The sequence below is a fragment of the Agelaius tricolor genome, unplaced genomic scaffold, assembly GCF_023055355.1.
Source record: "Agelaius tricolor isolate 1412-34295 unplaced genomic scaffold, bAgeTri1.0.p SCAF_22, whole genome shotgun sequence".
NCBI classification, from domain to species: Eukaryota; Metazoa; Chordata; class Aves; order Passeriformes; family Icteridae; genus Agelaius; species Agelaius tricolor.
In genome coordinates this window covers 14,329,030-14,356,391 of record NW_027269282.1, presented here as the reverse complement: position 1 = coordinate 14,356,391, position 27,362 = coordinate 14,329,030, and the positions used below count along the sequence as shown (strand labels likewise).

Below are 27,362 nucleotides of genomic sequence, written 5' to 3'. Positions count from 1 at the left end.
TAGCTGCACACACATCCAGAGATTTTGTGCATTCAGTTCACCAACTCTCACTGTATTTCTGACTCCTACTCAAGAATAAAATTTGCCATCACAACAGGAGTTGCTGATGATAAAGGTAAATACGATCCTGTTCCTTGATTTTCAGATAGCTACCAAATTCCTTCTACCCAATTTTGTTTCTGATAAGCAAGCAAAATATTGTTCTTTAATACACAGTGTAATTTTTTGGGAAAAAACTCCCTCCAGGCTTCCATTTATGGCAATGAAAATAGGTATTCATAGGCTTTTAATACACCACAAATATGCAGAATGTAAACCTTTCCTTCCCCCTGCCTTTTGCTTTAGATCATCATTGGGTGATCTAAATACTAGTGCACAATTCACACACAGATGTGAAAAATTTGTATTGCAGTAACACCCAGGAATAAACTGAAATGTAGAAAGAATGCACTTTTTGTAGGTACATCTATTCCTTATAAAATGAAATAATTCTTAAAAAGAGGGATTTTATAGCATCTTCCAGGTGATATTCTGCCCCGGTTGAGCTAAGTTTCTAGTCTAGAAATAAACAAAAAAAACCAATTAACAGGTGGCTTTATTAAAGTACTTATTACAGATTTGCATTATGCATTGCAATACTCCACTAAATTATTCAGACTACAACTTTAAAGTCCAGATATTACTACTGGTTGGTTACATGTGTGTTTTTCCAGCCCCAGTCCCTGCTGCACCTCCTTGCCCTGCCTGAGAAGGGCTGGTTGCCAGTGCTCGAAGGTAAGCACGGCATGAACTGCTTCCCACATTGTGACTCCAACCCCAGTGGCAAAACCTCGGCCATGTCAAGTGACAGACACACCTCAGTGCGTGTCCAGCAGACACCGGCCTGCCTCCTGCAGACACACGGGCACTGTCACAGCCGGGCAGGCTGCAGCGCTGCCTGCGCCTGGCACTAGGACCGCACCACCTGCGAGCCACTGCTGAGCCCGCTTTCCCCCGTGCACGAACCGCCAGCGCGGGGAAAGCCGCCCGGTGCCCGCACATCCCGGTGCAGGAGCCGCGGGGAAAGCTGCCCGGTGCCCGCACATCCCGGTGCAGGAGCCGCGGGGAAAGCCGCCCGGTGCCCGCAGAGCCCGGTGCAGGAGCCGTGGGGAAAGCTGCCCGGTGCCCGCACATCCCGGTGCAGGAGCTCACGGGCACCCCAGGCCCGGTGCCCGCACATCCCGGTGCAGGAGCTCACGGGCACCCCAGGCCCGGTGCCCCACAGATCCCGGTGCAGGAGCTCACGGGCACCCCAGGCCCGGTGCCCCACAGATCCCGGGGCAGGAGCTCACGGGCACCCCAGGCCCGGTGCCCCACAGATCCCGGGGCAGGAGCTCACGGGCACCCCAGGCCCGGTGCCAGCGGCTCCCCCGAGGCGGCCTGCCGGCTCCGTCCCCTGCCGGCCCGATCCGAGGACGCCCGTGCGGCGGCCCTGCGCTGCCGGCAGGTGACGGTGACCGACAGCAGGTGCGGGGCGGGCGCTGCTGTCCCCGCTGTCCCCGCCAGCTGAGGGCACAGCTGCCGCCGCAGCGAGCGGGGCCGCGGCACAGGCCGCGGGATTCATTAGCTTAATGACGCCCAGCCCTATCAGAAAGCACGAGATAATTGTATTTAATTTGTGTACGTTTTAATTACGGAGCAGGCAGTGCCAAGTTTGATGAACGTATCATCTTCTCCGTTCTGCTCTGTCACCGCGTTTGTGTTAATTTGCATCTGAGGCTGGAGGAGCTGACGGCGCTGCTGCCAAGAGGACCCGTTTTTACCGTGTCATCCTTCACGGATGACGCCGTGCGGGACCTCCGCCTGCTGATAGCAGGGCCATCCCTTCCTGCAGCCACAAATTAAAAGCAGGTTTATGACCACATGCTCCGAGACCCTCTGGGGCCCTGCAGGAGGCAGCCAGAGAACAATCCATTCACTCAACTCTCCCCTTATCTATGATGGAAGTAGAAACAATTGCATCATTTAATTTACTGTTGCAACGGGGATATGGCTCATTGGCCCCTCGTTGTTTTGAAGATGGATTTAATTAACCTCCTATGAATCTTGCCAATACGTGTGGCAGCATCAGTATGGGATGAAAGATGTCAAAAAATCAGCTGCAGGGTAATGAGCATCTCTCAAGCTTGCTCTGCTGAGAGGACTCGTGGCTATAGAGCTTGCCCCAGCAGAAAGCTGTGGAGCAGATTGAGTTAATACACTGCTGCCTGGCCTCTGGGAATCCATGCTCGGGTTTGCCTTAGACTACTAAGAAGAGAGGTAATTGAATAATTCCTAGTAGCCACATGTACCTTTAACGCAGAGGCCATTTGCAATCACTGGAAAATAAATAATTGCAATTAACTACACTGTTAAGTAAATATATCCAATCCCTCAGGGAAGTAATCTGCATGCCTTTCTAAGTCTGCCTACAATATAAAACTCATCACAATGTCTATGAGAGTAATTTATAATGAACATTTAGCAGGTGCCTCAGATGTGTTGCTGCAATTTACCTACATTAATAAAGCTCTCCTTATTAGAACTGAAGTTGTATGCATTTTAATTTAACAAATCTTTATTACACTTTCCTTTTACAAAGGATGCTGGTTCCAGCATTTCCTAGAAACATTTGAGCTTGTAAAAAAGTTAAAATCTTTATGAGAAGAAGGTATTTACAGCAAACTGTTTGAGATTATAAAACCAATCCAGGATTTTACATGCTTTCCTAACTGGAATGAAAACATGATGTGAAAATTGTAAGCTATTGATTTATTCCATGATGCGCTGGTTTATCTCAGAAATAAAGCAATGTGGTTTTTTCTCTTACAAGAATGGTTTAGTATCACTTTACTGCAGGAGGAAGGGAACCCTGTCACAGTTTTTAACTACCAGCCACTATGGAGCAGGACCTCCCAGAGCTCAGCACCTGGTCATGAATTCAATGGTTGCACCTGATATCCCAAATGGACACCTGCACATTATCACTGCCCAGGAAAGGTAACACTCTGGTTCGGAATAGGGAGGCACAATTGACTATGCCCACAACTACATACACTTGCTTTATATGCCATGTCAGTATTTTTAATGCAAAGGAACTTTACTGGTTTCTCAAAGCAAAATTAGTCAGAATTAAAAAAAAAAAAATATTGCTGTCTTTGTAACAACAAGACCGTGCAATTCTTTCATGCCCTTTTCCTGATGCATTCAAAACATCTTCTGCAGATATTACTTAGATTAAAAAATATACACACACACACAAATATTTGCACCTGACAAGACAGCCAGGTGGTTGCTGGTGTCTCCTGAATACACGAGGAGAGCAAGAGCCTCATCCTGACAGGTGACCTGTTTCTGTCCAGGGAAGCACATCTGTACCAAGGAGGAGATAATTAAGTCTCCACATCCATCCATCACCTGACTATCTCACTTGAATCAGCTTTTCAAATCAGTGATAATTGTCTAATTAACTATTAATCTTTTTCATGACAATTACTAATGGGTCATTTGTTGGCTGGAGTTTGCAAGGATCTTTGTTAGTGTCCAATGCATGGGATGAAACAATTTCAACTTAAAATATTTCCCCAGATTTGAGTAAGATCTAAATCAATTATTCAGAGGTGAAAAGATGTTAATCAGCTTTTATTTTGAACAAGAGATGTTTGTTCAAAAGAGAGCGAGTGATGTCTCAGAGGAAGAGGTCCCCGTTTTGCAGGCACACCCTGTGGCAGTGCCAGGAGTGCTCCTCCAAGTTCTGCTGGCACGAGCACGCTGGATAAAGGGATACCATGCCCCCCCTGGCTTGCTCAGAATTAAAGACCACATTGTGCCAAGACAGCGTGATCAAATGGAAATTATGTGATTCACTGCAGCATCAGCAATACAGTGGCAGCTAAAAAGTCATGCCAGAAGGAAGTCATTCCTGTTTTATCAGATAATATAAAATCACATGGTCAGAGGTGGCAGAGAGGCACGCTGCAAGTGAATGATGGAGTCAGACATGTAAATTCTTATGAGCAGTTATTAGCTTTTAAAAAACATTCAATCAGCAATTCCAGTCCTGGCTTATCAAAGGGCTGCCTGGCAGAAGTCTAGAAAGGAAATATTCTGGTTGACTGTAACCCACAGAGCACACAGAGCGAGTGGACACGGTTAATTCTAAGATGAGGACGTAACTTTTTTTTTCTGCAGGTAGAGCTTGAAAGCTTTTTGTAGGCCAAAATGTCTGGAATTCTGAAACACCACTTCTGTTGTTATCTTTATAAATTTTCATATATGAAACACTTAATCCCCCTTCAGCTTACCAAGCAAGCTGCCACCAACCCTAACAAGACTTTAGTAATGAAAAAAAAGGTTTTTTTCCATTTTTTCCTGGATACAAGGCAAGGCTATGGTTTACCTTGAGCAAATGGATTTTGTGATTAATGTGACTTTCTCCTAAAGCCTGACAAACTGAACTCGTTACTGAGCTGCCATTCTTGGGACTGAGGAGCACACAATTTTAAAATTCTTTCTTGGAACTACAAGGTACTTTTCTAAGAGAGTCCTGAATCAGCAGTCTCAGAAAGAGGGTTTACTCCCAAAGCAGTCAAAATAAGCTCAGTTTCTTAAGCCTGTTTATACCTTCCTAAAATGGACATATTGCATGAGGAAGATTTCTAGTATGGAGATTCAACTAATAACTTCTTTAAATATTAAAATAAAGTAATTCTCAGAGATTAATACAGATTGTTACTATGGCCAGCTGACTGAAAAAATACTCTTCCTTGGTCTAGACCCACCTAAAACACTTGAAGGTAACTAAAACAGAGCAAGAGTGGTGAACTGGCCCACAGACAGAAGGAGAAATACTCCTCTGGATAAGCACAGCCACAGCTGGGAGCTGAGATGCTTTGGGCTGGGGCAGGGTACAGGAGAGAAGCAGCTCCAAGTTCCAGCACAGTGCCTGGGCAGGCTTGAATTTGTGAAATTTTAATATGTTAATATTTTTAATATATTTTTTTTTTTTATATTCTGTTGCAAACACTTCCATATGTGCTGGGAATAGAGGTGCTGGAAGGTATCTGAAAGCAGTGGGCAAATAATCAGAATGCTGTAACAGCCAAAAAAGTCTAGGATTTAAAAAAAAAAATCAGTAGGCAAAACTTTGAATTTAAACAGCAGCAAATCCTCAGCCAGCTTTGCCAATATAAAATTAAGTGAATTTACCTGGCTGTCAGGCTGTCAGACAGAAGATTCGGGTCTTACAGCACATCTTAGAGTGACCAAAACCCAAGGAAATGTAGATCTTTCTTCTGCAGTTACTGCCTTACTAAACACACTTTGTAACTACAAGGGTTATTTTTGCTGGCTGGAGCAGGGTGGTGTCCTTCAAAAGGCTGGACTCTAACAGAAGATTTTCTGGATGTTGTGCAGTGATAAAGCCCTGGCACTCACCCTCCTCAAAGCGAGAGCCTCGGCTGCACTGCCCGAGCAGGATGTGCTGGGACCTGGCCCTGGTGAGGCTGCCCAGGCAGGCCAGGAACCAACCAGCAAACACACCTGGAAAATTCACTGGTGCTGCCTCAGCAACAGCACCTGGCATTGCCCATGTGCCAGTAACAGCCTCCCCCTGCACGGCTACAACAACAGGAAAGCAGATTTTCCTAGCAAGGAAATCAATGTGACTTTAAATTAAGGCTCCCATAAGTGTTCAATAAATTACATATTAATGATTTATAGTCTATTAATTATGAATTAATATACACAACATTTTTTGCATCTGATTTAGGACACTGCACATCAGGGTCTGGACTCTACATTCTGAACAGCTCTCAGATTCTCCCTTTAAATGGCTTAATTGGGAAGTTATTTACAAACACGCTTTATTCTTTATGTTTGATTTAAGCACAGTCTGCATTTACACAAGTATTGCTTGTAGCATCTCAGTGTTCAAACGTTCAGCAGCTGTGGTCTCAAGAGGGAATTCAAAAGGTCAGCAAGAAAAGCAGAGATAAATTTAGTAACATACACAAAGATGACAGGTCAATGGATTAACCCTTACAATTCCCAGTATTAACTCTGCTGCTGAATAGTCCAAAGAGTGGTTAATATCCATTTGCATGGGCACACGTTTAAGAACCAGAAGGGACTGGGACAGCCTTTGGAGTGGGAGGTTCCCAGCTGAGCACAGGCTCTCCCTGGGGCTGGCACTGAGCATGTGGGACAGAAGCACCCCTGCCTCTCCTGTTGTGCCACTGCCAGCTGTACACGGCCGGCCCTGTTTGAGCTGCACCTTTGAGTCACACCCTTCACAAGCTACTTCGTGAGGTGATTTGGGCCTGGATCTTAAACACAATCAGACACCGAGTCCTGTCTAGTGCCATTCCCTCTAGAGGTGGCCTATAGCTCTGTCCTTCCAAATGGTACTTTAGGAATGGATCTGTCACCTAGGAGCCAGCCCTTACTGCCAGTGCTGCATGCTGACTATTAACTCCCTCAGCACTGTCCAGAGGCAGTCCCAGACACATCAGACAACTGTTTCTTACAGCTCTGGGGTCTGCTGACATACAGATTTATAAACTACACCAAGTACAAAACACTACAAAACAAACTTACCGTGACTTTAGCTGTCCATGTATAAACTGGAAGTTTCTGAATCAGCTTCAATTATGCTTAATTAACATTGCAGAGTAGCTGGGTGAAGTTCTGATTACTGGGGTATGCTACTTCTCAAAAAAAAACCCAATAGAAAATATAATTCTAGTGCTTTGTAGACTCACACAGGCTTGCATCTTAGGTAGGAAGAATGTGAAAATGAATTTGATTCATCTTCCAATTACACTTTTTGTGCTCACATGCAGCAACGTAAACCAGTAGGAGTAAAACACTCTCAAGATGCAGAGTACTGTGTCAGGCTCAGAAACCTCTGAGCTCACCCTACTTGCTCTGCAGCCACTCAGTTTCCATCATCTGGGGCTAGTGACACTATTTTGTTTGATGGGGATGATTTTCAAACTGACAGATATAAACATAGAAACCTTGATGAATTGGTACTAAAGCAAACACCCTGTGCAGTGTCAGTGCTGCAGACTGCTGGCAGTATGTGGGTCAGGAAGAGCTTGGAGCACCCTCATCAGTACTGAGTGCAGGGGGTAACTGCTGCAGTGTGACTGACAGGGGCTCTCAGACAGCAACACCCTCAGTAACAACACCACACCACTAGTGAAGAGAAAAAGCATAACAGTTCTTTGAAGTGATCACCATCAAGTGACCTCTGAACATTGATGAGAACTATGGCAGCCACAGGGGAGCAGAGCAGGTTTTGACCCTTAGCATATGCAGTACGAAGCTGCATATTCTGAATTAGTGACTTGACTTCCATTTCAACTATGCTTTAAGCTTCTTGGCTGACTGACTGCACTACAGAAAGGATTCCAAGAAGAAGTTATTAGTTCCATGTGAAATGTTGTAACATCAAACTCCAGTTTTTCAACGGATGGACTACTGATCACGTAAGGAAGGAGAACAGCACTGCACCTGAATGGGGGGCTGCCAGCCTTTGGCGCACAGGACATTTCCCACAGATTTACAAAATAAAAACTTTTGGCTCAAAAGATGCATGCCTACCCTCAAGGACACCAAAAAGACATTGCAGCACCTCAGAGAAATAAAGTGTGAAAGCCATAAGATTAAATACCCATTTCAATCTGGGTATTATTTCTGACACCACCTTACCTGAAGCTTCAGCATTCAGGTCAAGGTTATCTCAACTTATAATGAAAAAATTTAGTACATTATTTTGGCTTCATGCAAATCTCCTAGTCACCCCTCCACATCAAGATGCTACAGGCACAAAGGTCTGTACTGATGACTGCCTATACTTTTAAAGTGTGGAGTTCTACCACAGACATTGAGGAAATGCCTCTTGTTTTTCCTCAGAGTAAGAAGGTAATGCAGCACTTCCTCTGTTTGCAGGCAATTATTCTGATTCACTGTGAGCTATAAGGAGATGGCAAGAGTCACAACCACACAATGTTAGTTACTTGTTGGATGTTCCTGTTAGAAGCAGTCTTGGGCAAGTCTGATGTCAATATTAACATTACTTTGTCAAGTCACCTTTAGGTTTTCTTCAGAAAAAAAAAAAATAATTCCAACCTGGTAGGGTCTACAACAGAAGAAAAAGAGAAGTCTTACCTCTACTACTGCTTTGGCATCCAGTCTGAAGTTGAAATCTCCAAAGACAAAATACGAAACTTTCTCAAATCGCTGATCGATAATTCTGGAAAAAAAATGAAAACAGAACAAACCTGTCATTTGGCTTTACAAACATGCAAGAATATACAAGGACATACATGTTATCCTTTAGCACAGTCTCAGAAATAATTATTGGAACCATCAAAACTACCAGTTTGTACTGGACCAATATATTAACCATATTTTTCAGTTGATTTTCTTTGCTTAGGCAATTTTATCTCCAGTCCCTGTACAACAGTGCATCTAATTTCCCATGCCTGGCTGACAGAGCAAGCTGGGGAAAGCAACAGTTCATACAAATCTTGCAGAAGTGGCATTTGGGAACCATGGAAATCTTGAGGGTATCATGGAGGTCCTTCACACCTTGGAAAGTTTAAGGATATAGCTTTGGTCTGGGCAGGTAAGAATTAGGACTGCTGAATTAGCAGTGAGTTCAGAGTACAATTGAGTTTACTGATATATAAGCAACGTCACCTGTGTTTTGGGGTACTTTGTGAACCACAACAGAAGTGACAGGGTTGGGCTAGACATCAATCATCCCATCTGACAGACTAAGCATCCCTGAGGTTCCCAGAACAGCTACAGCTCTCTCAAGGCAGCTCTGTGTTGTTCACAGCAGATTTCTGCTGAGGCTGTAGCTAACACCTAACAAGTAATTGCTCCAGCTGTGAAGACTGACTTTTCCTCAAGCCTTTGCTCAGTCTTACCCAGGGAGATATGGCATTACTATCCATCTTTCAAATCTCATATTATTAAAAGCTGTCATATTATTAGCTGATTTATTATTAGCAACAGTTGTAAGGTACTCTCAACAATACACAATTTTACAGCTTCTAGAGATCTTGGCATTTAGAAATCCACCAAGTCGCGCTTATTTTCAAACCAGGAACCAATGTAATTCATCTCCTATCAGAGGCTGAGGAAGGCATGAAACACCCAAAACTCAACTGCCACAGCCACCAAGAATTTATACAGACAAAATGCACAGCACACAGAACCCCCCTGGGTGTGCAAGATGAGAGAGCTAAGGAACGAATGCAGGCAATGCCCTGTGAACATTCTGGGAATACATCAACGTTTAAGCATTACTGTCAGAAACTCCAGGTGAGCCTGGCAGGGCCACATAGGCAGGTGAAGCACCATCCTGCAGCGCTGCTCAGGAGGCACTGCTGCCCCATCAGGAGCCAATTGTTCAGATGGCTTTACCAGCTCTAATGCATTACACCCATTCATTCTCAAAGCTATAAGGAAAGATGTAACACTGGATCTGCAATGAGATACTGCTTCTCCTCTGAAAACATCTCACAGCTTTCGTCAACAGTAATCTATTACATAAGGAATATTATTCTATGGAAAAAAATTATGTGCATTGGGCCTAAGACACTGATCATTTGAGGAAAATCTCTTGCAAAGACTTATCTGTTTCCGCTATGAAAATCTCCAATCCTCCATTTAGCTGACAGATTATTGCAGGCACTGTTAATAAATACTGCCCACTGTCAGCTCCCAGCGAGCCCTGAGAAAAACCTGTCACTCCTGACCTGCACAAAACATTAGTTTGATTAGTGCCCTCACGGAAAATTGAAGGAAAATGAGAACTTAAAAGCTAAACCATTTACATTGCCACAGTTTGCTAAAAGTTAAACCATTTACATTGCTACAGTTTGCTAACACTATCATTGCAAAATCACATCAACTTATACATCAGAACAAGACTTTGCTTTGCCAACTGTCCTGATTCAAGGATCAGCTTTGGCTCTGCTCCCTGCCATTTACTGCTGACAGAGGAATGACAGATATTGCAGGAATGACATCAAGGTCCACTGAAGGCCTCTTGAAACAAATTTGGATTATGAGTACCATGCCTGTGATTGAATTATGCAAAGACAGATTTTCCAAATAAACAGACTATTAAAAAAATAGTCTGTGAAAATGTTTCCAAACTGATGACTGAAACAGCTAATTAATCTTCTTCTGATCAATTAATGAAAACTCAGCCATTTCGTAGTCCTGCACATTACCTGATTAAAATGTGATTTGCATACAAATCATTGTCAGCTCTACAACTAATAACTTTTGTCCATTTTCTCCCCTAGTAGCTTATCTTGTTGGACATTTTAGAAAGAGTGTCTCATGATAGGTTAGAGTCCAAATGTTACTTCAGAATGATTCTCCAAGTGGCTTCTGACACATCTCTTTTCACAGGTGGTGAAATTAATTCAGGTGTACAAGAAAATTCACAATGGTGGCACAGCAAAGGATGCACACATTTATGTACTTACTAAGTGATGTGGGGTACCTAACAATGAAAATTCCTTTAAGCGACTCAACTTAATACGTGTACGTAACCTAATGTCCTTGCCATTACTTACTATTAATAAGTGGAACTTACTGTTAGTTCAAGAGTTCCCAAATCTTAGACCTCTTTCAGCAGTTTGGAACTCTGATAGCTTTGTGCTGAAATGCCTCCTGGTACCTAAAACTGCCCCGAATCAATGGCACAAGAACCAGTTTTCCTGACTGTGCTTTCAGAGGCAGACCTCAAGTGTGCAAAGGAGATGGCAATAAAGAGGAGTACAGCAATGTCCCCTCCCCTGGGAACGAGCAGAAAAGCTGCCTGTCACTGAGGGCACTGGGACAGAAATGGGCAAACACAGCCAGCCTGGCCAGGGACACGGGGAAGGTGTTAGGACTGGAGTGAGAGCTAAACACAAGTCCTCTGTTCCTTGTGTTTCCATGTTCTAAGCCATAAAAATGTACAGATCAACACGTGTGCAGGCATCTGAGAATTCAGAAGACAATTTTTTAAAAAAAGAATGAGTGCTTGCAGAAAAACTAGGAAGGCTTCCAAATCTATGTCATTCTCCTTTGCTTTTTGTTTCTAAAAAATATCCTTCCTTTAACTACGAATCAAATCCTTTAAAACCGCCACCATGAATCACTCAATGAAGTGATAAATCTGAACCATATAAAAAGAAAGCAGCCAGCCCATGTCACCAGTATAAATCCAGTTTAGTGGGTTTTAGTGGGAGGACCCAGTGACATTTCCTTTAACAACTTTTACCAGCTCATCCCAAAGGGTTTCAGCACATCTGAAGGCTCTATTCCTGTACAACTTCAGATAGCTTATGACAAAACAGGTGACTCAGTTATTCATGACTGTAGAGAAGGCACAGGTATTTCCCTTGCACAATTCTACATGCCAGCCACACAAGTCATCAATGCCTTCACTGGCCATGCTGCTTCTTGTGACCTGGGCAAGGCCACCAGGAGGGGACAGGGGTTCAGAGTGGATCCAAAACTCAAATGCAAACGAAACAGAAAACTTTTCCAACAGATGACAGGCAGCGCTTCCGCTCCAGAAAGAGAAGTCTTCATTTTGAAAAGGGTGGAAGAACACATTCACCCTCCTCATCCTCTGCTCTTGCTCCAGAAGGAATCACTTACAGGAAAAGAATTTTTAAAATTTAAATTTAAATTTTTAAATTTTTAAATTTAAAACATACCAAAGAAAGATGTTTACTTCTGCACGTTTTGGAAATCAATATAACAAATTGGCAAATCAATCAATATAACGAACTGGAAAAATCAGCTGCACTGGGAAAAAAGCATGCTCCTATCTGGGCTTCCTGCTGTCCCTGGTAAACTTTAGAGCACACAACAATAAACACCAAAGATGATTTCACCTCTTCCAAAACCACAGAATTTGTAATTGCACAGAGTCCTTGATAACAGACTCTTCATACCTGGAACACATTTCTTGAATTATTCCGCCAGTTTCAAACACATTATACATTTTTAATTGATGGCACTACACTGAAAGTTTTCTGCACTGAACGGGTTAGTGTCTGTTTGTCTTCACACCTTGTTTTATTTTGAGAAGTAGCAGACAAGTTGGGTGAATGAGCAGAAGACTGTTTTAGCCACAACAGGGGAGTAAGAGAAGAAACATTCAAGTAATTGTTATTTTCAAGTGGAGTTTACAGTCCAAATTATCCCCATGCTGAAATGTTTTGATGAGTTAAATACATGATTTGTACTTTTTTTTTAAGGAGTAAATTTGACTGTCACCGCAAATTAACACTAAATTACAGCTTATTTGCTGCAAAATAAATACATGTAATTCTTGTTTTGGTCTAATAACTGCAATTTGGCTCACTCTGGGTATCAGCAAGAGCTTTACAGGCCCACAAAGAAGCTCCTGTGTTGCACTGGAGACATCCATGCTCTGCTGTGTCAGTCAGGCTTTGAGCAAACCTTGTTCCCTCAGCAGAGCCTTTGGCCTGGCAGACCCTGACACACTGTCCTGTGACAAAACCGTCTGTTATTCTGGGGGCATCAGGTGAATTATGAGGAACCTCTGACCTCCCCAAGCTGTGCTGCTGAACAGCTTCAGCCTGGGCTGCCCAGCCCGGCTGGGATGGGAGCGGGGCTCGAGGGAGAGGTCACTCAGATGCCATGGCAGGAGCCGGTGCTCGGGGCTGCTCTGGGTGTCCCCAGCTCCTCTGCCATAAGGACACACCTCTCAGCTTGGGTGGCAGTGCCAGCTATGCTGACTGCGAAGGCAAAGTTTCCTCAAAGCCACTTAGGAAATGTCCGATCCCTACCAAGACTAAAACAAGGAAGAGAGAGCAGTTCATCTTCTCAATACTACTTGAAATCTGGGCCTATTTATTAATTTCAGTTGCTACACACAGCAGGGTTCAGTGCAGTCCTAAAGTGAACAATTCTGTGTTATTAGAATCCCTGAAATCCTTTTGCAATATATTTTAAAGTGCTCCTTGTAGCAGCTAAAAATAAAATTACTTGATTAAATGCACCTCTTTTTATAAATGCTGTATGGGGCACTGTATACATACTTCAAAGCACTGAAATTCAGCCAGAAAATTAGAGAATCAGCTTCCCCTTGCTTTCATATTTTCCCTCTCCTACACTGTGCCCCCTTCACAGAATGGAGAAGACAAGGAAGCAGTTAAATATCAGCAATCTGGTCATGGAAGAGAGCAGCTGAACATGATTCAGTGTGACAAGAGGCACTGTGATTTGGCTAAACCATTTCTCAGGGCACTTTGTAAGGAGGATCAGCAGCATTATTCCTTTAATAGCCATGTCGAATGCAATAGCCAGCTGGGTTTTGTCCCAGACCAAGGTATCAGCATCAGGTCAGAAGGTAACATTCTGTTTACATGATTATTTCCTAAAGCACTTATCTTCTCCTCGGTGTGAAAGTTGACTTTTCTGTTTGTAAGGAGGCCTAAAGAATTGAGGGAATGGGAAAAATTAGCTACACTGAGCTGGAGCTGAATGGCATTAGGTGGGAGGTCTGAGAAAGGCTGCAGCGAGGCTCAGCAGGACACCTTATTAGCCGCGTCATCGCAGTTCATTCAGGCAAGCCATACCAGTGTCACCAGCATTCCCACACAAAGACAAAGTTCTTCACACAGTCTATAAACATGCCTCCCTGGCCAATTCATCCTAACTTGACACTGCTGAAAAGAGGGGCTTGAGGGTTTTGGTTTTTTTTAAACACAACAATAACATAACAAAACAAAACAAAAACCGTGCAGCTCTGCCAAGCAGGCTGAATGGGGGAGAAGGAGGGACACTGTCACATTTCTTGGGAAGAAACAATCCAAAGGTCAAGCCATATTTTATTCGGTGAGCAAATTTTTCTAATAACTAAATGTATTTAAGATAAATACCAGCTAATATGAGCCGTTCCATCTTTCTCGCACAACCTCTGGGGTAAGATACTATCTCTCCACAATCTATTTATTTCTGTGCATTATCTGCACATGGGAGCTACAGACAGAAAAGCTTTTTATAAAGGACAGAGAACCACAGAATGGTTTGGGTTGGAAGGGACCTTAAAATATGACTGCCTATATAAAATGTCCTCTCCTAAGTGAAGGAATATGAAGATCACAACTAACACACTGAGACAAGAGGAACAGCTCACTCCTGGTGCGACCATCATTTCTCAGGACAAGCTGCTCACTCTGTTTACTGCTGACCTGCAGCTTGGAGCCACAGGTTGTGTGTGGAGTTGATGCAGCAGAAGCCGTGCTGGGCTGTGTCCCCAGAGGGGCTCTGAAAATCCTCCCTCCCACTGGGTGAAGCCTTCAGGGCACCCGTGGGGCGCTCGCTGTGCACAGCGCGGGTGCCCAGACCCTCGACCCTGCCCGTGGCAGAGTGACTGTGCCAAAGGCATCATCAACTCACCTTCCCTGGCCAGGCAGGGTCTCACCCCAACAGGGAATGTTTAGAAAAGTGGCTTGGCCATCGTGTTGGCAGAAGCCAAGAGCTGGCTGGGAGGCGGCAGGTGACCTACGGATAACAAGGTTATACAACACCTTCATCTCCACGGATCTGTAGTGCCAGCGGCAGTGACAGCTCCTGCACTGACTTCTGGTGGAAAGTTGGGGAACGACAACGCTGTCTCCAGTGCCACAGGCACGTCAAGGCACTGAAGATCGAGAGGATGGAAACACTAGGTTTTGGCTTACAACAACCCAGACCATTCAGATTTCTGTTGCTCCTATCTGCGTTGATGAAAACTTTTAAAAAGAAAAAGCAGAGATCAGCCCAAACACCTGCACCTTGAGAACTGGTCCCCTCCCCAGCAGAGGTTTCAGAGACAGCTTTGAAAGAGAACCCTGTCTTCTCCTGCGTACCACCTCCCTTCAGCTCTGATAGTGCTCAGCTTGCACACTTTTGCAATTTCAAATACACATTTGGGGGCAAATTTAAAAAAAAAATCCCCATCAATTCCAAGTGCAAGTTACCTGGTGACTGATAGTTTAAGTATGCCTCAAAAGCCATAACGGAAGTGCCTTTATTGGCATGCCCAAGGTGGTGTAGTGCCGTCATTAAAAAGATAAAGTTTATAATATTTTTGTGCCTTGTTCTTTCTGATATAATGGCTAAAACCTATTAATAACACCAAAATATCTCAAAAGGTCAAGCACCATACAGCAAGATGAAGGGAATTGTCAAGAAGCTTAGGCAATCATCTTAGCACTCAAGACATTTGCCAGGGCTGTTTAATAATATGTGATGTTCACTTTTAATTTCAATATAGTGCCATTTGGGCAAAAATGTTGTATTTTTTAATTAATTACAATGTCAGCAGCTATTAAGATTAAAAGAAAGACCACATCAATAATAAATACTTAATCCAAAGAAAGGAATACAAGAAGAGCAATAAAAATCAATTTTTAGAGCTGGAAAATTGTGACTTTTTCCTCACTTGACTGGTATTTTCATTATATTGACAAACCCATGATCTTACCTGACACTGACATTCGCCTAATGAAATAGCAGCCCTGGATAATGATGTAAGGACTTGTCAATTCTGCTCCAGGACAGCACAGCACTACAACAATGGCATTACCATGCAAAGAAATTTTCATGCTCTTCAGCTGATACAAGAGAAAACTACAAGAAGAAACCAGAGAGATGGGATGTCTTTTTGGATCTTTGCTTTATCATGGACTATTAACATCCTCCCACACAGTTTCTGAGCTCTTTAGTGCTGGTGACACTTGGTGCTCAGCAGACAGCAGGTAACTGCCCAATCTTTCTGCATGAAGCCCAAGACATCCCAATTCTTGCTTTTTCTTCTGCAGGGCTTAAATGTGGGGAGCAAAGCCAAAGTCCTGCAGCCACTTAGTGTCAAAAGCACAAACAGTGAGACAGAAATAACCAGGATATGTGGCAACAGGATACTGATTATTGTTAAGCTTATAAAAGTATTTTTTGTGACATATTTAGAGCAACTCAGACTAAAGACACTGTCTGTCCTAAACAGCTCATTGACAGGAACGACAGCACAAGGGTTAAGGAATTTTGTCAGATTTGGGTCTTGCCAGACCTACAAGAAGCATCTTTTCCAGCTCCATCTCCTGTGATGGCTGTGTGGGCAGCAGAGCCACCTCATCCACAGTGAGGCGATGGGGACCTGCAGGCTCCACCATCACCATCGGGACTGGGTGACAGCTGGGCTCAGGGCAACTGTGAATTTAAAATAAACCCAAATGTTTCTAGAAGAGGGCAATGCAAATGGCTCAGACCCAGAGAGAATTCACTAACAAAGGATGAAACAATGCTCGATGCTGAGAACAGCTCATGAGCAACCAATTTTACATTATCCCTTTGAAAATCACACTACAGTGGAGCACCAGGAGCTAAGAGAGGGAACAAAAAAAGGGTGAGGACAGAAACGTTTGAAGTGCTAAAGAGAAGGGAACAACCCATTTTCCAAAGAGCACGGTGATCAAGAAAGTTAAGAACTGTCAACATTAGGTTTGAACAATGAAAATTCTAGTGGATATTACAACAGCAGGACCCATTTCCTTGTTGGAGCGAGAAACTGACTCATCTTGGTTGCATCTTAAACCCAGCACAGATGAAATGAAGATAAAGAAGCTCCACAACAGTCGAGGCAGCTGCATCAACTGACCAATCCAGCCCTGAGCAGGCTCTGCCCAGCCAGCTACATCCTCTCCAGCTCCTGCACAGGCAGACCAGTGGCTGGAAACGCTGTCCCTCCACCTGAGCATCCTCCTGTTGGGGAGGATCCGAATCTTTCCAGGACACGGAACACAGGAGGCAGAGCCCACAACCTCCTCCCACAGTGCTCCCACCTTATGGGAGTCAAAATCTCCAAGGTGGCTATTTGGCCTGGTGCCCACAGGCTCCAATGGGAGCAGAATGGGGCTCTTTCAACCATTCTCCATTTTATCAGCTCACAGCATTGTAAATAAAATCACAATAGCAATTTATTTTCATTTCTCTGCAAATGAGTAAAAATTGGATCAACAGCCCATATAGATTCTCCTTAATTGAATTACAGCTATTCTAGAAGATATGGCCATAGGATAGGAGATTTGAAAAGGCACAGACCACAATGGATGCTGATGTCAGTGTCACCTTTAGCTGGACACTAATGACTTATCTTCTTCCCGCTCCAGGCTCTCTAAGGAACAAATTACAGTAAAGAGAGAAATATAACTCAATGAGAATGTGACACTCTGCACGTTCTCATAGAAAGCCACTTTCTGAGCAAAATCGAGCAGGCAACAAGTTACTTGCAGTAATTTCTTTTTTAAGAGGCGTTCTGTTTTCTTGCATCACATGTTTAATTACACGTGCTCTCCTGGGAGAGGGACTGTTGCAGTAAACCCAACCTTGCCTGTGCTTACAGCGCTTACATTCTACCAGAAAGACTCAGCAGCCAACAGGGCAGCTCCAGGAGATCCTGGTAATGGAAAACAGGCAAAAAGGAGTAAAGCCTTTAGGGAAGATGAGGTGGAGGCCCCGAGTGCCACCAGACTGCCATGATCCACATCCCCATGGCTGGACAGGGACTGTGTGGGCAAACAACTCACTAAAACATCTCCAGGAATCCTCAGAGCTTGAACTGCAGCATTTCTTCTGAGAGAGCCACAATACTATTCACACTGGCCAGGTACAGCAAAAACTGGCTTAGTGCATCTACTCCATTTTTTCTTTAAATGACACCTTTCTCTGTGATACCTGCAAGTATCTAAAATTCTGGATTTAGGATTTCAGATCTTCGCTTCCAAACCTGGTACTGTTCACACAGATTTATCACAAAAGAAACATTAGATATTTACCATTTGAATAATGAATACTGAAAATTTATTATAACCTGTTCAGTTTGTAATGCCAAAAAGAAAAGAAGAAGAAAAAAAAAAAGAGCTCCAAATGCTGAAAACAACAGAATAAGGACAAAATTAGTGATTAGGATGACCAAAAATTATCATTCACTTAACATGGAACTGCAATTATTGTGTGCCCTTCAAATTATACTAGTGTATGCTTTCCATTACAATGCATACCAGTACAAAAATATTTTCCTGCTAAAAATACAATCCAAGTAAAATTCACAATGTGTCTGTGCAGAGAGGAAGGACACACGAGTTGAATTTTTGACAACTGCATCAAAGACGCCAAAGCTCAAGCCAGCAGAAAAACAAGGAGCAAGGAAAAGTGACTTTGGCTGTATTTGACAGGCTGAAAGTAACAAGACAATTTTGCTGGATTTACTCTTTAAAGAGCATATTATCCAAACACGCTAATTTTGAGAGCACTTAACCTTCCTCTAAGGGGGAGAATGACTGAATATTAATGAGCTGAGCTTCGGGTGTTTAATGAAAAGCTGTCGATTTGAATGTGATCCAGGGGTTTAAACCTTTGTTAGAAGACATTTGGCTGGAAGGTTTATTTGCCTTGAGAGTGCTTTTTATCTGAATACACAGAAATTTCACTATGCATTTGAAGGCTCATGTTAAAATCACTACTGCAAAAAACAAATAAAGTAAAAACAAAACCAAACCAAGACAAAAAAATCCCAAGCCCTCCTAAAGCAAGCAGCTTTGAGGATCTTCCCAAATGACCCAGATCTTTAGAGCAAAGTTTTCCTTTGCCTAGAAACTAAGTGGCTTTTCTTTTGCTCATTCAGCTGCTAGTTCTGGGAAAAGCCCAAAGAGAAACATTTAGATTGGAGGGGTCTTTGAGAAGAGGTGACAGTTGACTGATGAGCATCCATAAAATGACAAAGAATAGTTGTGTGGAGCCGGTGCATCACATCGCCTCTCCCTGGGAAACTAATTGCTCTGAATTGTTAATAGTAACATTATTTTTCTGGCAATCATTTCTTTTCAATACTCAAAATCAGCATGAAACAGCTCCTTTGACCGGACATAAAAGTTAAATGTCCCAATGTTGATCAAATTAACTTCAGCTATGTGACAATGGACTATATTTGTGAGAAAATAATGAAGGGCACAAAGGGAAGCTTTATGCTAAGATTTCACAGTTGTAATGTAAAAATGTTTCTGTTGAACTAGGCCAGGGAACATTTCAATAGGAAAACAGAAGAGCACTGTCACTTTCATTAAAAAAAAACCACACTCATTTTATGGATCTCAATGCTTGAGATAACTTCAGGAAGTTTAGATGGCTGGCACATCCCAAGAGCCAGGGATCAGGCTAACACCTCACGTCCTGTCCTTGCCAAACTCTCCTTCCCACTCTTGAAGGGCCCCATCCCGCAGCTTTTTCCTCATTCCCCAGCCTGGGTATTGCATTCTTACACTTTTGCCCATCAAGTGGCTACAGGACATGACTAATATGTCAATATAGTTAATTAATATGAAATATGCACAAGCATTAGTTATAACAGCTGCATGAAAAATTAAACCAAAATGTAAACTATTTTCCTCTCTTACTCGCATGCGTAGTTTACACCCTCCAACTTCAGAAAATACCAAAAACCAAGTATCATGCAAATAGGGCTAACTGTACATGGCAATTATCCAAAACGGGCTTTGAAGAATTTTTTTCCCTCCACAAAATATAAAGCAGATGTTCTTATCTCATTTTAAAGCAAATTCAGTTTTGACTGTAGACCTGTGCCTATCTGGAACAACGTAACATAACTGACTTCTGGGGGCTCAGTTTGGGTTTACACTGGTGCTGACAGAGACTCATTGCACACCTCAATTTTCTACATACACACTGTATGTGTATTTGTAAAGTTACAAGCAAATATTTGTTCAACAACAGCGTGATTCCAATCCTCTTGGTCTTTAAAGCAACAATCTGACACCACATCTCCCTTGCAAAATGGCAAATATTAAATGCAATCTGGCTCAGCACATACCAGTGAGCTGCCTTTAAAAGTGTTCTTTCTATTTAACTAATTCTAATGCTATTAAAGCTAAATCACTTCAGGATTAACTTTATTAAAGCAGAAGCTTTATTAAAGCTAGAAGAACAAACCCTTCTACTCCTCAAACATGCTATTAGGATTACTAACAGATTTCCCCAGGAGAAAACTTTTAGCATAACTTTGTACCATTCCCCCAATGCTTTTTCCTTGGTTTCCCCCCAGCCTCCCCCTGCTCACCAATGCTGTGATGTTGCACAGCGTTTTTCTTATGCGTTAAAACTTTGTGGCTAAAATAACTTTAGAGACAGCAACTTCCCTGGCAATCTGAACAGTTAAACTGATCCATTTTAGCTTTATTTGCAAACCCTCTTCTGGTTTGCATCCCCAACTCCTGTGGTAGCTGTTGCCCAGATAAAAGGCTGTACATAACTCATGTTTATGAAGATGCAGCGTGAACACAACTGAGCTTTCACTGACTCCCACAGTGACCTAAATCAACTGTGAGAAGGTGTTTCAGTTTCATTCAGTGAAGGTTTAGCTCAATAAACTGTTTTCCTTCTCAGCATTGTTCATCGGGTTTGAACTGCATCGCTGTTAAATGCTCTTTAGCAGTTTAAAGGCTTTAAAGGAAAAGACTTATCAGTCTCTGTTTTTAACAGCACTAAATCTGCATTATTAGTTCATGCAGATAAGGGGATTTGAAAGCTCAGCTTGAAACCTCTCTCTTTCTGTATTTATCTGACACTGCATAGTTCCAGTAGCTCAGCTGGAAATGTAGATCTATGAAGCTTTAAAGAGAGATTAAAGCCAAGAAAAGAAGTACTTTTCCCCCTATAGCTGCTCTCACTTTCCCTTTTCCTGCTGTCTGAGGGAGTGCTGGGGGACAATGGCCAAAGATGGTTCCCAAAGCCCCTGAATGGGGACACTGTTGGTGGCAGCATTCATTCAAAGTAAGCTTCAGTGTATTGTCCTCCCCAATCAGCAGATCAGAATAGAGTGTGCTGGTGGCTGCCAAAAGGTTAGTCCTGCCGATGAAAGGGGCTTCCCATTATTCACTGGCTACAGAACTCCCCCTTTGTGCCCGCCAGCCCCTCACCGCACTGTGGAGGTCCGGATCTGCGGCTGGCTGCTCCCTCAAAATGGACAATTCATCCACGGCGAGCTTGCTGTGCCACTGTGCAACCCGAAATCCAAGGGCTCCTTTTCTAAGGACAGCGGAGTTGGGGCAGTTTTTGGCAGTGTCACATTTTAATGATATACCATCGTGACATCCCTGACCCACGGCTGACACTAATACTACAGTCTTATTACCTTACCCTTGCCAGGGCATCGTGGGAGGTCCAAAGCCAAAATTAGCTAATGAAGCACACTGTATGCTGCAAACAAGTGTGCAATAAATAATGCAAAAGGCTCGCACAGGTTTCCCTCATGCAAAGCGTTAGAAAAGGAAAAGATACCAACGGAGCCAAGCAAAATGAAAAAAAAATAAACCATACTGCTCTACGCAGCAGAACTCAAGAATATGCACCCAGACTGCACCGAGATCCTAATCTTCCTGAGCCCCTGTTCTGTAAATTAGGGATCTTTTATATATATGCTATCTATGCAAACCTTCCAATTGCCTCCAGCATTTTCAAGTGGTTTGAGCAGGTTTTGCAAGTGATACAAGAGAAAGGCAATACTGGCTTTTTCCTGTTCACCCCTGGGTCATCCCAAAGGTGATGGTAAATTCCTGTTTGGAGAAATTCCTGATTAGCCCCCTGCTGGGGGAAAGGCAGTCTCTACTATCCCACCTACCGGCCCTACAGGACAGAAAACCCACAGAGAGGAAGGAAATTTGAGAAAGAACACGGGAAAGGCATTTACACACCACTGCAACATTTCGAAACATTTTCAATGAAAAGCTACATAGAGAAAAACGGGAACAAGATATTTTCCAACACATAAATTGCTTTGTTCAGGAGTGTCTGTAACTTGCAGGCTGCTGCCAGAGAGAGGCAGAAGAGCAGACTGTGGACAGGGATGCCTTATGGCTGTGCCAGGCAGCAGAGGAGTGGAGGCTGCCCATGGGGCCAGGCAGGTGCTGCTCTCAGCCAGCAAGGGCTGGCCCTGGCCAGTGGTGTGGCTCAGCCAAAAGCCTGAGTGGGGCAGCAGGATGGGGCTCAGCACCCCTGCCGGGCTGGGCCCCCCATTCCTCGCCCTGGGGAAGGACAGAGGTGACACTGGCCAGGTGACACTGGCCAGGTGACAGCAGCAGTGGTCCTGTGCTCATTGGGGGGCCTGGTGAAGAGGCTCATGGCCACGGGCTGCTGGGCAGCAGGGCTGGGGGCAGGAACAGCACACAAAGTGCTCTGGCTCTGTATTCCTTCCAGGCTCAGCAGTTGGTTTGAAGCCCCCCATTAGGCCATGGCCTGCAGTGTGTGCCACGCTGCTCTGAAGGGACACGTTAAAGCTCTGTTTCTCAGGCCAACATGAAGCTGGCTGGCACCTGCTAGTAGAAATACCTGTTTACTCTGCCAACACACTGATGCCCACACAGAAACATTGTTTTCTTACTCAAGAGAAAGCTGTCTTCTTCCTGGCTTTATAATTAGGGCAGCTGTAAATTTCTGGGTATTTTTGGGACTCCTCTGTATTGTACCACTCATCAGATGAACCAGCTCTGTAATACCACCAGAACCCGTGTGGCCACTAACACCAGCAGCGACGATACACAAGCGCTGTGTTGCTGCAGAGATGAGGTGCCTGCTGTACCCAGCTGGTGTGGAGATTAAAGCACACCAGCTCTGTGTGCAGGGACTCACAAGGAGAGGCTGAAAGACTTGGGCTTGCTCAGGTTGCAGAAGAGCTGTCTACATGAGGACTCTGTTGTTGCTGGCTTTACCTGTTTGGTAGTTACAGAAAGGAAAAAGCCAGACTTTGCTCAGCAGGGCATGCCAAAAGATCCAGGTGATGGACACAAACCACTTTAAGGAAAATTCTGGCTGGAAAATAGGGACAGAAAACTTCACAGTGAGGGTAGTAGAACACAGCAATGTGTGGCCCAGAAGAGCTACAAACCACCATGCTGGAGCTGCTCAAAGCTCAGCTGGACAAGCTGTTGAAATCAGCCCTGCTCTGAACAGAGGGATGAGTAAGGGACTTCCAGAGGGCACTTCCAACTGGAATTATTCTGTTATTCTGTAACTGAAAATGAACTTGAATGCACTTCACTAGAGCTCACATAGTCTAAAAATAAGCTAATCTACCTAACACATTTAGAAAATAAGTGTGGTTCCTACTCTGCAATTCTGGTGACTTCAGAGTGGTTCCCTGAGATCAGTTATTTGGCTTTAAAGAATAAATGTCATAAAGTGATCTGTAACCTGCACTGTCTAGAAAACTCTGGCAAGCAGTAACCACTTTCAGGTGACAGAATAAAACCCTCTACATTTCTGAGTGTGCCATTTGAAACATCCTTCATTTGCTGCTTATGAAGACAGAGATTGAAAGAGGCCAGGAAAGGCTAATACATACCTATCAAGTACATAGCCAAGAGCCTTATGCCGTATTCCTGAGTAAACCGATGGGCTTGTTTCCCAAGCAATTAAATTGGAAGCATCATGGAAAAGATGAATGTTTACCAAGTCAAAGGCACTATGACAAAAAAAGGAAAAAAATAAAATGATTCAGGATAAAAGAAAAAAAAACATTTATTGCATCAGCAAAGTATTCAACACAGCACTTACTGTATTCACGCTTATGTTACCTTAATATTTACTCACAAGAACTGTGCAGAATAAGCTATCATAATCAGAAAATTGTCAGACTGCCACCAAACTTACAGCTCATCCACAGGTAAGACTCCATCAAGCCTTTTGCATAAAGGATGCATAACATGAAAATGAAAAGCTATTTGCCAGTTACAATTCCAGAAATCAGGCAGTACCCTTTCACTAAAATATTTTTAAAACAAAATTAAATGTGTAAACAAACAACTTCCAGTTTCAAAGCTGCAGCTAAGTGTCAAGTAGAACTGTGGCTCTGCAATAAACAACACGAAAAGCTACTGAGAGGAAAATGTTACTGCCATTAAGGACTAAATCATATCACTGTGACTCCTTATCTGTCCCTGTGCAGAGAATGCTGACACAGCAGCAGCCAATACACACACCATGGACACCTGCTGCTTCTCTCGGTCCATGCCTGTGAGGCCACAGAAGCACAGACCTTTTTAGGCCAGAAAGGCCGCCTGAGCCTGCCAGTGAGGGCATGGACAGGCTCTGGCTGAGACAGACACCAAGCAGAAACCCAAGCTCTGCTCAGGGAGGTTTCCCAGACCATGGCAGAGATGGGAATGGACCAGGACACAGCAATAATGGCAGTGAGAACAGTGAGAGCACGGTCAGACACACAGGTCACACAGCACAAAGGGCTCTGCCAGAGATCCTGGTGAAAATCTCTGGCTCCAGGGAGCAGCTCATCCTGTCCACTGAACCCACACTGATGGAGAGCAGTCCCACTAACCTTCTTATAAAGAGATAATGACCACAGAACTACAAAACACGACACCTTGAGACATCCAGTCCTGTCTGTCTGAAGGACAGACAGAAAGAATCCCTGTGGGACAGGGAGGGTCCCAAGTCACCAGCTCACCCGATGTGTAAAGTTACCTATAACCCACCCTCAAGTGTCTAAAACATGCTTGCTCTTAAAATTTACTGATGATGGGCCTTCCACCTGCAACTTTCTTGTCCTTAAACTCAGCTTTTCATCATATTACCTATTTTCCTGCAAATTAAACTGATTTCTGCCCCTTCTGCAGGGCTGACAGCAACTAGTTTCCCTGCTGTGGTCAGCCCAAGTTTCTCACCCCCTGGCCAAACCCTTCCACCGTTCCTGACTCTTCCCAGCATACCTAGAGCACAGCACTGAAAGCCAAACAGAACACTCTATCACAGGCCTTGGCAGCACTCAAATAATTACCGTGCCTTCTCCCCTCGTGTCCTTCACAGCACCTACCTATTAACACATCTCAGGAAGATAATAATGATCCATATTCAATTCCTTCTCCCTTGATCCTTTTTTACAGCAGGGGTAATGAGTCAGTTATTCCCAAAAATAGTATTGGTGCTTTTAAATTCTCCTCTCAAAGTGCAATGCTCTGCATTTCCCTGACTGTCATCTTCCAATATGATTTCATTGAGAATATCAAAATTATTCTGGTTGCTGATTCTGACCACTGATACACTTGCAAACATCCCCAAGCTTGGTGCCCTGCCTAAATGCTGGAAGCACATTCTCTACTCTATTCTCAGTAGCAAATATGAACTACGTATGTAAACTGTATTTAAGACTGTAATGCATTCAGTGCACTATCTTGCACCTGCTAAAACACTGAGAACTATTTGAATAGAAACAAACACCTTCACCTTATAGTCAAGATACTAAAAAACCCCCACAAAATTAAAGTGCATGAATTATAAAGTTCTCTTTCATTTTTGCATAATGTGAAAAATCAGTGCCCCAGGATTCTTTAGTTCTTTGTCCACACTAAAGGTAAGTTAATGAAGAATAATGGATTTGAAAAATCTGGATTCACAGAGAAACTCAACTGGGGCAGACCACTGATCACAGAGGAAGAAAAAGGACAGTTCTCTGAAGAGTCTGTTAAGGTCACTTTTCTGGTTTTTTGGGAGTCCCTTGTTTTTGGCATGAGATACATTCTGTAATAATGTGTTCCTAGGTAGGGAAAATGAATAGTTCCCATCAAGGTCTCACACAGAAGTACTAACAAGTGCCTGGGCTCTATTTTTATTGACCTATTTGACTGTAGAAATGCATTGACCAAAAGTCATGATTTATGGAACTGGTTTTCATGACCATGGGCAGAACTTTGTTCATATGCACAGAGACTGGGTGCGAGCACTCATCACACCCTGAAAAGTCACATTATGCACTCAGACCTCCTCAGGTGGATTTTATAACAACCTGCATTTCCCACAGTATTTCACTTTCATTCTTCAGAAATTGTACATAGTAACTCACCCCTTCAATCTCCCATTAGAAAATCTGAAACCTTGCTAGATCATGTGGATCATAATTGCAAATTACACCAGACAGAACTACCACCATGGCTCAGCTCATTACAGACTAGGAGAAGCTGTGAGCTTCCTCATCCTCACTGCCCAGCACACCCAAACATCCCCTACAGCCAAGGACTGTCTTTTTTTAATACCCCCACAAGAAAACATTACATTTAAATCTGTCTCTGAAGAACCCTTTTTTCTTGGAAAGGCCTAAAAAGAAATTCATGTTGTTTTTTCAGCAGAGAGGAAATCCCAGAGGACAGAAGAGACAGAACCTAGGGAAGTCATGATGCAAGAGCAAAGTCCAGATTAGCATCTGATGTTAACACCCTCTTCTGCAATTATCTAGTGCTGGAATCACACCCCAAGCATATAGATCTGGAAAAATTAACATGAACCTACAGTATCACACAACTGCCTGCCCAATTTCTGGGTCAGAAACCCATAAAAGGAATAAACCTGGCACCTTTTCTGTTTTCACAAGCTGTCTAATTAAATAAACATGCTTATGCCAACAAAGCCAGAACACTGTTCAGTACTCAGAAGTCAACCTATGTGAACATTCATGAGATTTCAAAATCAAGCTTTCAATTGTAAGATGTGAAACAACCACATGAGGAAGGGAAAAGTGCTGAATGTTCATGTACATGACTACAATATAAGTAAGCAGTAAAGACCAAAGCTGTGAGTACACGGTAAAAAAGCAAGGCCAGATTTCCAGGTAGGCTTAGAGAAATCTGAAGAAGATTTTTTCAGATTTCCATGGAACATGCTCTCCCTGCAGGGGCCCCGGAGGTGAGGGCTGCACAGAGGCAGGCGAGATGCTGGCAAGCCCCAGGGTGGTGCAGCAGCAGGGGGACAGTGCCAGCCCCACGCTGTGCCTGGCCTGAGCCCCCTCTGACCGCGCAGGGCCACACCAACACCACCACAATCCACTGAGCACCCCACGTCCAACAGACAGGAGCAGGCCTGGAACCCCCTGCTCTATCAACAGACCAGTCTACACATGGAAACACCTGCCTGAAATCGTTGTTAACAAACGCACATAAAACAAACATAAGCAGAAACAACTTTAAGATGCAACTTACCAATCAGTAATACACCACCTTGTTCGAATGAAACCTTTTCTGGACCACTTGCACTGAAAAATAAATGAATAAGAACCAATCATCTTAGGTAAAGAATACTGTGAAAGTGAAATGTACCGACACAAAGAACAAAATGAAGCAGAGCTCATCCATACATTATAACCAAGAAGCACTGAACACAAACTGAGGTACCTTTAAAACAGATATTGTGTCTTTTATAAATCCTAGAATTAATTACATTTTTGATCCTGCAGC

At 43.4% G+C, this 27,362-nt stretch overlaps 1 protein-coding gene across 4 annotated transcripts in view; it reads right to left on the bottom strand.

Moving 5' to 3' along the window:
* Positions 1–27,362, bottom strand: part of INPP5A (inositol polyphosphate-5-phosphatase A) — a 184,264-nt gene that overhangs the window by 50,479 nt on the left and 106,423 nt on the right. For all 4 annotated transcript variants that reach the window (XM_071445996.1, XM_071445995.1, XM_071445998.1 and 1 more), the window contains exons 7-9: positions 27,108–27,160; positions 23,468–23,587; positions 8,194–8,278 (exon numbers count right to left, since the gene is read on the bottom strand). In XM_071445996.1, coding sequence (XP_071302097.1) covers positions 8,194–8,278; positions 23,468–23,587; positions 27,108–27,160 — 258 coding nt within the window. The remainder of the gene's footprint in view (positions 1–8,193; positions 8,279–23,467; positions 23,588–27,107; positions 27,161–27,362) is intronic.